This window comes from Rhipicephalus microplus, chromosome 3, assembly GCF_043290135.1.
Source record: "Rhipicephalus microplus isolate Deutch F79 chromosome 3, USDA_Rmic, whole genome shotgun sequence".
Classification (NCBI taxonomy): domain Eukaryota; kingdom Metazoa; phylum Arthropoda; class Arachnida; order Ixodida; family Ixodidae; genus Rhipicephalus; species Rhipicephalus microplus.
In genome coordinates, this window is record NC_134702.1 from 77,567,691 (window position 1) to 77,584,020 (window position 16,330).

A 16,330-nucleotide genomic window follows, 5' to 3' on the forward strand; every position below is an offset into this window, starting at 1 on the left:
GTCGGGTATTTCTACTAAAAACTACTAACCTTTCGAAAGAGCTGATATGCTAGCTTTTTGAAACCAATTTTATAGCACGCCAATGTCAGCATATCGAGGGCACGAACATACCAGCCTCATGAAAGCAAGGCGTTCGTTAAAAAGTTATTTCTAAGTCACGATCATACAACCTATCGGTGTCTTGTAGTCTTATATGGTACTCTTCCTTACGCCAAAATTGAAAGAGCTGAAATGCTAGCTTTCTGAGGCCAATTTTGTAGCACGCCAGTACACGTGAGCACGAACATGCCAGCATATCACACCCTCATGAAAGCAACTGAGGCGATCGTAAAAAGTTATTTATAAGTTAAGATCATACAACCTATTGTTGTCTTGAAGTCAAACGATTTAACATGGTACTCTTCCCCGCGCAAACATAACGGAATAAGGTGAAAAGAGCAGTGTGAAAAAAGGCCCTCCCATTTTTTTCAAGGATGGCCTATCTCGACACCGATCTGCGCCTGGAGGGCGTCGCTGAAGGCCATGTGGGGTCCGCCTTGATATCCACGGTGGCAAAGGAAACAACGGAGGTCTTTCTGCATGGTTCCTCCAGTTCCTCCGCCTCCCATGCTCTGTTTGCCTCTTCGGCACCGTGGTGTTGAAAGGCGCTGACCCCATCGGATGATGGCGTGAACGGCCTTAATGCTTTCGGAGCATCTGCGAGTGGCCGAGAGTCGGTTATGGACAGGATACCACAGAAAGCAGCGAAGGACGTCACGCCCAGGAAAGTGCCGAACGTCATTTCGTTCGAGCGCGCCAACAGCGAGCCGCCGAGCGCCCCGAACTGACCAACGGCGTATGACGCGCAAAAGCCCATGCAACACGCCTGCGCGGGAAACACTTGGGCCGTGTGCAAGTAGACAGGGTACATAAGCAAGGTGATCAGGACCCGAAGCACCATGCCAGCGACGTCCATCTCGGTGGGGGCCGGGTTTATGAGGCTCCACACCGCACAGGCAGCACTCGTCAGGCACAACAGCACGCAAAGCGTGATGCGTAGTCCCATACGCCGCATGCTCCAATAGGTGACCGCGACCAGGGGTGCCAGCAGAGCCACGAACAGCTTGTACCCCGACGGTGTCGGGGCGACCGGCGACGTGCCGGCGCCTCGGAAGTTGATCCCATAGAAGCCGAAAAATGTGGTGAACCAGCACAGCTCGACGGGCAGCGCGGTAAAACGAAGCTTGCGGATGAACGCGTTGGGAGAGACCACGAATGTCGTGTCTCGACCCAGTTCCAGTCCATCGAAACTCTCGCGAATGTGGCGGAACGCGTCTGCCGCCCTTTCCGCGGACACTCCGTTGACCAAGGCGGCCAGGAGGACCACCTGCTGGGCTGCTCGCGTTCTCCAGTGGGCCAGCAGCCAGACGGGCGATTCTTCGATTAGGTACACGCAGGTGACGAGCAGTGACGTCGGCAGCATGAGCACCATCTCCGTCATTCGCCAGTTGAGTCGGTACAGCTCGATGAGGTAGTAGATGAAGGGCAGGAGCAATGGGCCGCTGGTGGCGTATATGAGCACGAACAGGACCTGCCGTTCCTCGCGTGTCACCTCCAGGAGCAGGACCAGGGCAATCACCGTAATGCTGCTGGTGGCGGCCGACACGATGACACGCGAGGTCACAAAGAGACTGTACGAGCTGGCGCCAACGCACCCGAAGCCGGCGATCAGGAGAGCGATCACCCAGGCGTTGATGACGGGCTTGCGGCCCCAACGGTCTGCAGCCATACCGGAGACAGGCACACAGACCAGGGCTCCCGACATGTAAGCGGCCGACGCGAAAGGCAGCAACCAGGAACGGTCGCACACCAGGTCCCACTCGCTGACGATGCTGTCCTGCGGACTGGTAGTGTTGTAGTGCCAACCATTGCACGGGACCTGTGCGCAATACCAGCATCGGGAAAGAAGAATGAGAGAATCGGACACCAACAGACCATGATGTTCAGCGTCCCGAAGCGTGTCAATGCGCGACAAGAAATGCCGTATGGTGCCAGGAAGCATTCGCACCACTTTTGACTACATGAATTTCTGTAAGACTTAGTTGGTACAAATAAAATTACAGAAATTAAACTAATCTCTCTACAGTGCAATGTAATCAGTTTAAGCGAGTAACTTCCAGAAAATTATATATGACTTCCCGAATTGCTTTTAAATGAAACAGGTTCGCTTAACTTGTAGTGTTGATTGTACGAAAAGATGAAATAAAAACGGAACGAAGACCAGTTAATCTAAGTACCAAGCCTCGAGAGTGTGAACAGTTAGGTAGGCCCTAAGAGAAACCACGTAGAATCTGATCTCGAAGCCTTGCAGAATGTTGCTATAAGAGCATGGAGCTTGAAACACCAGAAAAGAGAGGTTAACGATGTCTATACACATTTCACTGACTGTCGGACAGCTCAAAAACGAGATGAAGAAAGTTCAAAGGCACAACTGTGAACCCTGAAGGGGAAAATGCCAAATCCCAAATCTACCCGCCAACAACAAAAGAAGAGAGAGATTGAGAGAGAAACGTTTCGCGCAGGAAAGTCCAAGAGAAAACAAGAAGATTGGTCTTTTTAGAGCCCGTTACAAACTCTCTTCGGGGAACTGATGCAGTTAAAATTACATATGCAAGTTATCTCGTACGCCACAAGCCACAATTTTCTTGAATTAGGGAAGCATTCACTGGAAGAGGCGTTGTATGGAGATAGGCTACCAGACGTCAACGTTCAAGCATCTAAGTCAAACGATCTTACAGCTGCCAAACGCCAATAGACATCCTGCAAACTTCTACGCTTGTCCAGTGTTAATACTTGGTTCACTTTCGTGTCATATACCGGTTCCAAAAATATAGAGATACATTCGGTGCTTGCATACGGAGGCGAGCCACCCTGATCACCGTCGCCCCATTTCCCTGTGAACGCATGGGCTAAAGGTAAAGAGAGGTCAAGAGCTTCGCTGTGCAAAAGAATAAGTACAGTCAGCTCCACGTCGTGAAAACCACCCGACAGTGAAGTTGGAAGTGCGCGAGTGTATGCGAATATGCACAACACGTACGTCAATGAACCTACATTCATTACCCAGCTGAGCGCCCGACTGATTTACTACAGGGTTATTCCACCAGAGATCGACACGGGTCCAAAAGTTGATATTTTAGATTTCATTGAGTATTTTATATTTCGTGCACCTCTCACCAGGTAGCCCGAAAGTCAACTTCGTTTTATTATTAACGGCATAACTTACGAGAAAAAATATCAAACTTCACACAACACGGAGGCACCAACTTCGTCACCTGTCATTTTCGAAAATCGCAGATGCTATAAGAAGACAAATATTTTTGTTTCAAGGAAGCTGTTTTTTACCTGAAATGTATGTATAATGAAGAATGAATTCATATGGTTTCAAGTTTGCAGACCTTAAGAAAATAGCTTTTAAAAAAGTCTAATTTTGCGGCAGTTTAAAATAAGTAACGTATTCCCCCCTTTTTTTTCTCCGAAAGTAATGCAAGCAGCGTTTTCAAACTTGACAAGTTTTAAGGATATAGTGTGTTCATTAGGTACGTGAAATATTGCTGGCATAGGGCAAATGTAAATTTTTATATATTGCCTCAAAGTTCTCATATTGGCAAAAGTGTACTCCACAGAAATTTGAATAATAAAAAACCCATCTTTGATTTTTCCTAAAATCTCGTAAATAGACAACCGAAGGCCATCATACAGTAATATAGAAAAACATGTTGCATTATTTTGTTTTTAGCGACAATATTCGTGGTACAAATCAGAGCTTTTCGAGAATGCGTTGATAAGTTGAGAAATCTAGAAATCGGAACAGAAAAGCAGCAATGAGCTTCAAACGCGAGAAAACGGGACCGCATTTGGTCAAGAAAGGCTGTTTTAGCAGATAGGAGTAACTATTTTGAATACGATATTCTACAGTATCTGAATTCACTCTTATATGTAGAGCACTGAGACTTAGTAATATGTGGTCCTTCTCCATTACTGACACACAGATGGAGCTGCTTTGACGGCCATGTGTTTCCAACACGTTGGGTAAGAGAATTGAATGTTGAATAAGTTCATAAACGATTCATAACAAATTTTTATCATTTGGGGCACGAAGACTGCCGCATTAGACTGAAGAACACGCTTTAGGGCAAGTTGTCATCCGTCGTCTGCTCTACAAATGAATTGCTATGCGCCGCATCTCGGAGGCAATGCTTTAGATCATATGGTTCAAAGTAGGGACAAAGATTACGCCACCCGTAATTTTATCGACAAAAACATTGCGAAATTCATTTTAACGTACTATACTTCAGTTTTGCATTCGCACTGCGGATACTTGCGCACGCTGTTTTACGTCTGCTCTCATTAAAGGTGAGAGACATAGGAACAGACGACAGATAGATCACTTTCGTGGTGCTGGTTTCACGCATAGTTGCATTGCCAGTAATTTGAGCCTCAAGGAGCGTGGCGATGGCTGACCACTTCAGCCGGGATAGAGTTTTTTTGTTCAGATTACCTCATGTTGCATAAAAAGAAAACACCTTATCAAAGAAACTTCCGCAAGGTCGAAGACATCGGCCTGTTTGCCCTCCAGAAGCTTTTGCCGAAAGCTGCCCGCCATGCACATAACAACGACCACGTCTGCCAGAACTGCTTCAGACGCCTCAGAGATATGCTGTCTTTGTCTAATGGCTTCTCAGCTGATGAGTTTTTGCCGGAAGAAGAAAGAGGCTGAAGTCAAGAGCGGTGCGTAAACACACCTGAAGCATTGTCACATATGCGACTAGAGAAGCTGCATGCGCAAAATAGCAAAGTTCATGCAGAGCCAAGACAACTTAGCAGCAATTCTACAGTAACCATGAAATGCCACCGTAACGTGTGTAACCGCCACTTTCAACCATCTCTAAAATGCAGTGTGCGTGCCCTGTGGTTCAAGAACTTCAAGCAAGCCTATGAAGCGTGTTCTTCGTATCAAGAGCGCATGCGTTTGTTGACACTGTTGCCGAGCGATACAGAGCGCCGAAAACTCCAAGCGCTTATACCAAACTTGTCAGCTTACATGATATACAGATCCACACGCTGGCGCGCAAAACACGGGATATGGTTAGCACCAAATGCGGTAAAAAGGACACGGCTGAACCCAATGGACGTCCAGGCAGCTATGGCTTACTACTCCAAAGATGAGTATAGCTGCTCTCGGCAGAGTCCCAACAAAAAGATGTAGTATCTGTTATTATTGACGGAAAAAAGGGAGCTTGTTTTGAAAAGGTTTATGACCCGTTCGTTGCGATAGGCTTACCGTCTCTTTAGAGGAGCTAATCCCAACACGTCTATTGGGCTCTTAAAGTTTTATTCACTGAGGCCGAAGTGGGTTCTTCTTGCACCGCACCAAGAAGTGTGTCTTTGTATATACTGTGCTAATGCCCTACAAGACGTCACCGATGGTGCCTACATGGCGCACTTCTTGAAAGAACTATGTCTTTGCCGCTCTCCTACAAGTGATTGTTTTTTAGGCCATTGTGACTATTATGCTAAGCAGGACGTTTTGACAGCCACATGTTTAGGAATCCCTGAAGATATTGAGGTAGCCTATGAAGTATGGGAAAATGGCGATCTAGTAAACAAAAAAACAGCTCAGGCAAGTGCTTTTCTGCGAGAGCTAAGTCTATGGTTCGTGAAGTGAATTACCCATGATTACATAAGATACATTCAAGAATTAGCAATACGCCGGGCGAAAGAGAACCAAGAAAAAGAATCTTGCATTTTTCACTTTGATTTCGACTAAAATTGGACAGCCATTTTACCGAATGAGGTACAGTTGTATCACTGGCACAAAAGACAGGTGTCTATATTCACGTGTGTCATCACAAAGAAGCAATCAATTCAAAGTTTTGCCGTCATCAGTGATGACACATGCCATGATGCTGCACATGCCTGTTTTGCTCTACAAATAATCCACAACTATATGAAGGAACAACCTAAGCCTAACACGCATGTTACTCATGTTTCTGATGGTGCATGCAGTCACTTCAAAAACAAGTACCAGTTGTTCGAGTTATGTCAGAAAGATAATATATCAACAAAGTGGATTTTTTCGGCCACATGACATGGCAAGAACTGTTGTGATGGCGTTGGTGGCCTAATAAAGCATCAGGCTACGCTCTACAACCTCAGAGCAGCAAGCTCAGCTGTGATTATGTCAGCATCTCAAATGGTGGCGCAAATGAGCACGAAGCTCAAGAATGTCAAGCTGCTGTGTGCAAATGCAGACGAGCTAGAAACATTCCGTCAGTTTAAGAAGAGCCAGTGGAAATCGTTGCCACGTGTTCCAGGCATACGTTCTTGGCATGTTTGGCTAAGCACATCTGAGGGCACTGATTGTGGTCGTGTTTTGTTAGCGTCACGTACTGCTAAATGTGATCTGCAAAAGATGCAGCCATTTTGAGCGCATCTCTTGTTTCACGCAGTCACCACCAAATTACCAGTGAGGGTACTTCAAGCGCATATGCTTTTTCTAGCGAGACCCAACACTTGCGTTGGAACATTTTCATGTTTGAGTTTGAAACATCTGCAAATATATCTGCATCTGCAATTATTCCGAAACATCTGCAAACGTTTGAAACATCTGCAAATATAGACAGATGTTTTGCAACTGAGTTACAGTGTCGAAGATTTCCTCCATTAGAGCTGTGTTATCAGGAGCATAAATGCGCATTCATGGGTACGTATTTGTCACAGTGCTAAAACAGCCTTTCTTCACCAAATGCGGTCACGTTTACTCGCGTTTGAAGCTTATTGCCGCTTTTTCGTTCCGATTTCTAGATTTCGCATCTTATCAGCGCATTCTCGAAAAGCTCTGATTTGTACCACGAATATTGTCGCTAAAAACAAAATAATGTAACGTGTTTTTCTATATTACTGCATGATGGCCTTCGTTTGTCTATTTACGAGATTTTAAGAAACATCGAAATGGGTTTTTTTTATTATTCAAATTTCAGTGTAGTACACTTTTGCCAATATGAGAACTTTGAGGCAATATATAATAATTTACATTTGCCCTACGGCAACAATAATTTACGCACCTAATGAACACACTATATCCTTAAAACGTGTCAAGTTTGAAAACGCTGCTTGCATTACTTTCGGAAAAAAAAATGAGGAATACGTAACTTATTTTAAACTGTCGCAAAATTAGACATTTTTAAAAGCTATTTTCCTAAGGTCTGCAAACTTGAAACTGTATGAATTCATTCTTCATTAGACATACATTTCAGGTCAAAAAGCTATCTTCCTTGAAACAAAAATATTTGTCTTTTTATAGCATCTGCAATTTTCGAAAATGACAGGTGACGAAATGGGTGCCTCCGTGTTGTGTGAAGTTTGATATATTTTTTCTCGTAAGTTATGCCGTTAATAAAAAAACAAAGTTCACTTTCGGGCTACCTGGTGAAAGGTGCACGAAATATAAAATACTCAATGAAATCTAAAATATCAACTTTCGGACCCGTGTCGATCTCTCGTGGAATCACCCTACAGCTAATCATGTACCACCACCATCATCATTTAGCATCACCATAAAGAACATCAGCTTTAATAATTCTTCCTGCCCCCTAGTCACGTGACCCACGTGACGACTACGACAGTTTCTACTACTACGACGAACGTTAATAGACAGACGGCGTCGCCGTAAAAAGTTACCCCATCTCCCACTAAAGGGAACCATGCGTAGATAGGAAGCAGCACACGCTAACGCACACACTGGGTGGCGGCGCTAACGCTTGCACTCAACGCCGCAGGAGAGAAACCTGGGGAGTTGGATAGCACGCAGTGATGGACAGGTGTTTCCTATTGGAACATGCCAATCGCTGCTGATAGACAATGCGACACAAAAGATTCCGATTGGGCACAGAAGCCTACAGTTCACTTTTAACGCGCACGCTGCGGATTTTCATTCTTCAACGACGCACAGGAGAAATCTCCCACTGGCACTACCTTGTAGGTCAAGATCCAGAGCCTATTTCCACGGGGTGGTCAGTGAATGGTTGTGCAGTGCGTGCACTCGGTGTTTTAGGAGTTTGCTCTTTCGCCTGGTGGGTGGTCTCTCGTCGTTGCACCGGTGTGTACACTAGTGCTCATTCCTCCCACTAGAAGCGCAGCTGTCTGTGTCCTCTCTCAGTGTGTGTATTTTTAGCGCTTGTTTCATCACGAACCTTTACCAACACGCCCAACTGGCAGTAATCCTAAAAGCGCAGCTGTGCTCCTCGTTTCAAGAGTGCTCACTAGACAGCGCGCCCCCGCTCAGGCGACGCTCGCGCCACCCTCGGCGCGTGCTCTAGTTTGGTAGGAGACCACTAGATGGCCGCGCCTATATATAGCGCTCGCTCTCGGCTTGCTTCCTTTCTCTTTTGCTGGACATTACTTGGTGAGTGTCTATACCGCTACTTACTAACCCCGCAAACGGCAAAGCGGTGTGGAGGGCTCCCGAGGCGGCTGCAGCGCGGGCTCACCATCAGGACCTTTCTCAAACTTTCCGCAACATCCTATAATCAAGGTCCTCTGGCTTTGTGCTTCACGGATCACAAAGCCATTATACTAAAAGGAAAACATTCCTCGAAGTGTATGTGACCCGTAAATGAGCTGTTGAACAAAATGTATATATAGCATCAGTATGTAAATATCTGTATATAGTACATTGGTATGTAAATAATAAACATTGTGTACCCCAACAACTCTCGTGTCACGTTTTTATATGATGATAAATGAGCATATTGTGACGCTTCACGTCGTGCCAACTGACCGCCATTACCGCAGTACCGAAATTGTACGCGTTTACCACATGAAGCTTTTCACACGACGTTCCTCGTCACCTTGACTACCCACCCGATGCGACCAGGCTGGCCGCTCCCACGTGGAGGGAATTAGTGTAGGTATCTATTATGCGCTTCATCCTTATCTGGACAGCAGTCAATCATCATCACCTGTTCTGGCTGACAGTCATCATCGTCTTTGAACGTGGGCTTCATCTTCGGGTCCGTTGCGCTTGTTCGCTCCCGAGTTCACGGCCAATGAACCTCGTCGCTACGGAGTCGTCATATTATGTACCGAGGATTCATTGTTTACCGGATTTAACCTCTCGAGCAACATACTTCGTCATCATTCACTTTGTGGATATGCGGGAATTTTTTCAATCAAGAAGCTCGCTAGCAGACGCCTCCTGCGTTGGCGTTGTGAGGCGAGAAAGAGATTGGGCCTAAGAGAAGGGGACGAGCGCGCTTGCACTGTAATGGTGATACCACCACACACTGGATTCAGCTCTACCATAAGGCGCTTCGCATCTAGAACGCAGCACACCCACCTGAAATGGTAGATTGTAGACGGCACACTGGCTCAAGCTGCCGTCGGGGAGCCGTGGTACGGAGGCGTTATTCCACGCGGCACTAGGTTCAACCAGGCCGTCGGGTGGTCGACACCAGTGGTCCACTGGTCGAGCGATGAGCCAGTACGAGAACGCGTGGCACAGCAGCACCAGCGTGGACATTACGCCAAACAGTAGCACGCGCCGCTGGAACGCACCGTGACCAAGGACGTCGTGCAGGCCAGTGATGACGCCTTGCACTTCGGTCATTGGGTCGGGCAGGAGACAGATGCCGCCCGAATGGCTCTGCTCGGTGGTGGCGCCTACTCCTCCGCCAGCAGTGGGAGCGAGACTCACGTTACTCATTATGCCGAGCGACTTGTGCGCGTCCACAGAGGTTCGATCGATCCAAGTGGGAACTCGACGAGACTTGAACGCGGCCGATGGCTTCCTTCAGTGGATTCTTCTTCATCATCTGCTCGTGCGACATGAAAGTGCGTTGCTTGCTAGCTTGTGCCTGTGATTTGGCTCTTACCCACTATAGGCACCGTCTGTAGTGACCAGATGGAGGTCCGTCGCCAACACTGCCCCGGCCCAAGTTCGGTGACAATGGTTGCAGGTATGGCGCCTCGATGCGCGCGGACCGGGTATGGGGCACTCTTGTCGTAAGTGTTGTGGACCACTGACCACGGTGACGTTGCGCGGAAGGTGCCCAGAAAGTCAAGCGTGTGGTGAAGAGGCAACACTGTGACTGCCCGCGCGGACAAGCGTGTATCATTTCATGGCCAGCACTCCACTGGAATAAATGGTTCTAAGTTACGTGGCCTCCTTGTTTGACAGCGCGTAAGAATGCTCGGATACGGCATGGGGGCAGCGGTGACACCAACTGCACCATGAACCACACAACACAAGCGACCAAGCGGTGAGTATCCAAGCAGAAATCGGCTTTCAGCATGTCCGACGAGGGGGAAGAAGACACTGCACGGAGAGCCACCGCGGTGCTGCAGCATGATTACATCAACGCAACTAAAAGATTACCGTGCTAGTGAACCCCAAGCTTTTCAGATCTTAAGTTTATAATTCGTAGTTATGTGTATCAAAAACAACAGATGGTTTGACCGCTTGCTCAGCAAACATTTTTGTTTTTTGGTGGTATTAAACTACTTTTTCAGATTGGCTTCATTTTCATTTTAGTTCCATTTAAGTATCCTGCCGCCCGGTTCTTGGCCCATCCCCCTCTGTGGGTGAGCGCCATCCATCAGAGGTCATCATCATCATCATCATCATCATCATCATCATCATGGCGGGAACTTCTTCAATCCTTTCGAGGTCGAGTTGCCCGAAAAACTCGATTTGCAGGACCCGGTGGATTGGAAGCGCTGAATTGCTCGATGAGAACGCTACTGGCTCGTTTCGTCATTGCATCACCGGGAGAAAAAAAAATACGCAGTTGAACACGGTTTTCTATGCCATTGGGAAAGAGGCGGAAGATATCTTAGCGCCGCTGAAGCTGACAGGCGCCGCAATGGCGAACTATACGCCGGTAAACGCAAGTTTGATGAGCACTTTATATCATGCGCGAATGTAATCAACGAGATGCCAAGGTTCAACAGTCGTGTACAACAACCTAACGAATCGGTGGAAGCATTCATTACGTACCTAAACATAAACTGGCAGTGGTTTGCGAATACGGTGAACTCATGGACTATACTGATCAACGACCGTCTCGTGGTCAGACTATTTGACGTCGGACCTAACGAGAAGATGCAGCTCAATCCCAAGCTGACGCTGCGATCAGTGCAGGAAATCGGCGAGGAACTCTGAGGTGGTAAAGCAATAGTAAACTGAAATTCGCCGCGAGGAGCATCCCACTGTTGCGGCCGATGAGATCAGTAAGTAAGGCCACGGAGGGGCATCTCGAAAGAAACAAAAAAAACACTGTCTCGAGCACCCATAGAGTTTCTCAAAATTAACTATAGAGGGCACTCTGGCGCTGCGATCGTTCAGCGACCATGGGAATGATGGGTATAGTACACACATTTGCCTAGTCTTTGTACTTGCGGGCGGCGAATCGTACTTGCGGCTTTGTTTATTACTGGTTACGGTTTTGTTTTGAAAGAAAGAACGAACCCTTTTGAACTTAGGGACTTAATTCAAAATAGTAAGCTTAAAAGAATAAGGTTGTGAAGCGCAAACGGTGAACATTTGCTAATTTATGTTTTCGTGAAAAAACAGCTCCAAGCCTCACGAGCACATACGGAGCCATAAGCCGGCCAGAAGTACGAAAATTACTCAAATGTGTGTACTACCCATCATTCCCATGCTCGTTGAAGCGCCGTGTGTTGCAACTCCCATAGACACTAGCGCCAGAGTTCCCTCTAGTAAGTATTGTGTGAAACTCTATGCGAGCACCTCCTCGCTGTCTACGTACCATAAAAAGTGGTGGCGCTGGAAGTTGTCGGTGATGCGGGTTGAGCCGACAGATGATGTTGAAAGAAAATGGGAAACCTTTCTAAGCTGTAGAAGGGATGCATCCCTTCTGATCAATGAAAAGATTAGAAGAAAGGGAGCTCAGTGGCTGGCAGAAAAACATAAAAAAAGATAGAAAGGCAGCTGCGAAATTTTGGAACCATCTAAACTCCCTAAGAAATGAGACGAGCCTAGGGCAGAGTTTTATAACTACAGCCCAAGGTGCTAGGCTAGAAGGGGACGAAGCTATTTAATATATAAGAACAATGGTGACAGAAAAATTTCAACAAAGAAGTACTTAATGCACCACAATAGACAAGGACGAATCAAGTGGTGCAATGGCTCCATTTTCACAACGAGAGTGGGAAAGGGCTGAGAAAAGGGTTCCTAGTAGTACATCAACAGGCCCAGATGGCATTCCAATTAGGCTGATAAAGACATTAGGTCCGAAGTCTAAGCAGGCTTTGAGAGAGGCAGTGAGCAAAATAATAATCGACGGTGAAGTTCCCGATGCATGGAAACTTAGCAGGATGAGCATGATCTATAAAGGAAAAGGGGACAAAGCTGACATAAACAACTACCGTCCTATAACAGTGACACCAGTGGTCTACAGGCTGGCGATGCAGATTATTAAGGAAAGATTGTAGGCATGGATAGAGGATGAGGGGGTGCTGGGGGAACTGCAGAATGGGTTTCGGAAACCCAGGAGGTTGGAAGACAATCTGTTCTCACTGACGCAGTGCATCTAAATAGCAGAAAAAGAACACGGGCCCCTGTGGCTAGCATTTTTGGATATCAAGGGAGCGTACGATAGCGTGGTTAAAGAGGAATTGTGGGGAATACTGGACACACTAGGCGTGGGACATGTAGTCACTAATCTTTTAAAGGGTATCTATAAAGGTAACAAGGTAGTTATAAAGTGGGAAAAACAAGTATCCAAGCCTGCAGAGGTAAAACGGGGGCTTAGGCAGGGGTGTCCCCTATCACCCTTATTATTCATGATGTACCTACAAGGATTAGAGGCCAAATTAGAGGGAAGTGGACTGTGCTTCAACCTCTCTTTAGTCAAACAAGGACAACTTATTGATCAGGCACTACCAGCATTAATGTACGCAAATGATATAGTGCTAATGGCCAACAACAAGGAAGATTTGCAGAGATCGATGGGCATCTGCGGTAATGAGGGAGATAGGTTAGATTTTAGATTCAGTAAGGAAAAATCAGCAGTCATGATTTTCAATGACAACGAAGGTAGTGAGCTTAGAATACAGGAGGTCACGCTAGAGATAACAGATAAATACAAATATCTGGGCGTATTGATAAGCAATGGGACCGAGTACCTGAGGGAACACGAAATATACGTGACGACTAAAGGTAACAGGAATGCAGCAGTGATGAAAAATAGGGCACTGTGGAATTACAATAGGTATGATGTTGTGAGAGGAATATGGAAAGGGGTCATGGTTCCTGGGCTGACGTTCGGCAATGTGGTCTTGTGCATGAGATCAGAAGTTCAAGCAAGATTAGAAATTAAGCAACGTGGAATAGGTAGGATTGCTTTAGGAGCTCACGGGAATACACCAAATCAGGGAGTACAAGGTGATATGGGATGGACATCATTTGAGGGCAGGGAAGTTAGCAGCAAGATAAAATTTAAGAAGCGATTGAGAAAAATGGGGAAGGAGCGTTGGGCTATAGGAAGGTTTTCAGCTACTTGTACATGAAGAATGTCGATACAAAATGGAGGAAGCTAACCAGGAAATTGACTGGTAAATACTTAGAAAACAGCAGGCGGCCAAGCCAAAAAGAACTATCGAGAAGAAAGTGAAGGAAACGGAGACTGACATGTGGAGAATGGGCATGATTAAGAAGTCCGCACTAGAGATCTATCGAACGTTTAAGTAGGAAATTGCCAAGGAAAGAATCTATGATAATACTCGGGGTAGTTCTCTACTGTTTGAGGCCATGACGGGAGTACTGCGAACCAAGACATATCGCGCCGAATACGAAGGAGTAGACACAGTATGCACTGCATGTGTAGAGGAAGAAGAAACTGCCGAGCACTTCATAATGTTCTGTAAAGGGCTTCACCTTATAGCTCAGGATGATGGTGCAGAGTTTTTCAAAGCACTGGGGTTTAGGGACCGGGAGGGCAAAATAGACTTTAAGCGGGTAGACTTAGCTAGAAGGACGTTATCTGATTGGTGGCTAAAGTCAAGGCACGAGTGAAAATTAAACTCTTCACTGCAAAGTACGAATCCTCAAACTCACTTTTTAAAGAACAAAAAATGAATCCAGTTTTTGGTTCATTCAGTATTACGGCTTCGTGGCGCTAGCCACCGCCCGATCTAAAGGGTACAGCCATATCCATCCATCCATCCATCCATCCATCGATGCGGATGAGCCCGCAACCACACGAATACGCAGTGTCCAACTGCGGGCAAGCTGTGCAATAGCTGTTAGAAAACAATTCGGCAGATCTCACGTACCTGGGGATCGACATTATGCAAAGCCCGCTGAGGTAAGGTGACCGTGTTGCATTTTTTTATTGAGCGATACGCAATCAAATGACGCTAAATATATTGCTACAGGGCGCCACAGATGAACATAATATGAAAGAGGACGATGTTTAGTGCGAGCTCGTGCAGACTGGGCTCCATACAATATGTATACAAATGTTGCACGCACAGACATATAATGAATTGTTGCAGATGTTTATGTAACCAGTTGTTTGCACTTGCGCAACGACGTAAACTGCAACATGCGTATTAGCAACACCAGAAGCTGATATGAAGCGCTGATGCTCGCGAAGATGCTGGCCCTGGCCACTGCTACATAAATCAACTTAGGCGCATGGCAGCTAACCACAATTGACGTTAACCCGATATGGCGGCTGTATCAAATAAGTACATATGTAATGTTTATAAAATTGGGTAGGCAGCACTGGAACTACTATATATAGGCGTTTCACGAGGATTAACGTCTATTTGAAAAGTAGTTCCGAGACCTGGCGTAGCTTTGTGGCAAAATGCTTGATTGCCATGCAGAATGCTTGGGTTCGATTCTTGCTGGGACGCTGAAATATACTTGCATTTGTCGGGGTGTCAATGATGCCTGTCAGGTTTTTTTTTAACACTGACATTTACTCTGTGCCTTCGTTGGGTCGACGCTACCGATGTCGAATATTGCTTAACGCTCACGCGTTAAAATTGACCATGTACATGTGTTCTCGTTGTTCCTGGGCAGATACCAAGTGTCACCTGTGGCACATACCCGCATATTAGTGGCACATACCTACCCGTGGGTTTGTGCCACTGTCTGGCGGGAAGTCTCTGACGATGTACGCGACGGGATTTCGACATTATTCATGCCTTGACGAGCACGTTATATTCCTAAAATAATCTTACCTTCCCATGACAATTTTGGTTCACGCCAAGTTAAGGGGGTGACCACGACAAGATAGATAGATAGATAGATAGATAGATAGATAGATAGATAGATAGATAGATAGATAGATAGATAGATAGATAGATAGATAGATAGATAGATAGATAGATAGATACGCTCAAAGTCGCCGAAGTTCGCTAAGAAATGCTTCGCATTTAAAAAGGCCACTACGCAACAATGTGCTTTTCAAGTGCAAGCAAGAGTGACATCCCCAACCGTTCACCCGAGCGACGACAGTGTGTGGAGAAATTGCATCTAGGTAAAGTCATGATGTCTAGGGAGCATTGGAGAGTGAGGGCAACGGTGACCAGCACATCTCTCATATTCAAACTCGACACAGGTGCTGACTGCACTGTAGTGCCATTAAAGGACTATCATGCACAGGGACAACATGGTACTTTTGGAAACAGCAATCCAGGCCCTGACTAGCCCAGGTCAAGCGCCAATCGACACAGCAAGCTACTTTAGGGCAACGGCAGAATGGCGAAACGCAAGAGTACAAGAGAAGGTCTTTGTCATCAAATGGCTGAGAGAAGCTCTTCTCAGTCGTTCAGCAGTAGAGTTACTGGTCATAGTGCAGCGGCCTTTGAAGTTGGCAGAAACGCTTGACTGTGACTCCTCTGACATTCTGGCACAGTAACCCCAAGCTGATATTAGGACTCGGGTAAATGGAGACCACATAGCGCATCAAAGTGACCAGCGACGCTAAGCCCGACTCAGCTAACCAAGCCGAGTGCCTATTCCTCTTCTACCTCTCATTGAAGCGGAACACAAAAGAATAGAATAAATCGGCGTCATATACAGAACGTGCAGCATGCGACGCAGTGGGGCTTCCCAATGATAATAGCAAACAAAATGAACAATAAACTATACTGTTAACTATGGCCAGTTTGCGAACGCATGCTGCTGCCTATACAGTCGATGAATGCCTCGCCAAGATAGCCGGTTCAAAAGTCTTCAGTAGCTTAGACGCACGTGCAAGCTACTGGTAAGTCCCCCTCTCTCAAGAGTCGCGTGAGTTTACAACGTTCATGAAAC

General features: G+C 46.3%; 1 protein-coding gene across 1 annotated transcript; it reads right to left on the bottom strand.

The window, feature by feature from the left end:
- Positions 1–90: 90 nt before the first annotated feature.
- Positions 91–9,742, bottom strand: LOC119160765 (solute carrier family 22 member 7-like). Its single transcript, XM_037413001.2, has 2 exons — positions 9,377–9,742; positions 91–1,918 (listed from the first exon to the last, which is right to left on the bottom strand). The coding sequence occupies exons 1-2, from the start codon at positions 9,740–9,742 to the stop codon at positions 479–481; spliced, it is 1,806 nt and encodes a 601-aa protein (XP_037268898.2). The 3' UTR covers positions 91–478.
- Positions 9,743–16,330: the final 6,588 nt, after the last annotated feature.

Coding starts and splice junctions, on each gene's coding strand:
- LOC119160765 (XM_037413001.2), bottom strand. CDS start 9,742: ATGAGTAACGTGAGTCTCGCTCCCACTGCTGGCGGAGGAGTAGGCGCC. Junction 1,919..9,376: donor TCTACAATCTACCATTTCAG/GTGGGTGTGCTG, acceptor TATTGCGCACAG/GTCCCGTGCAATGGTTGGCA.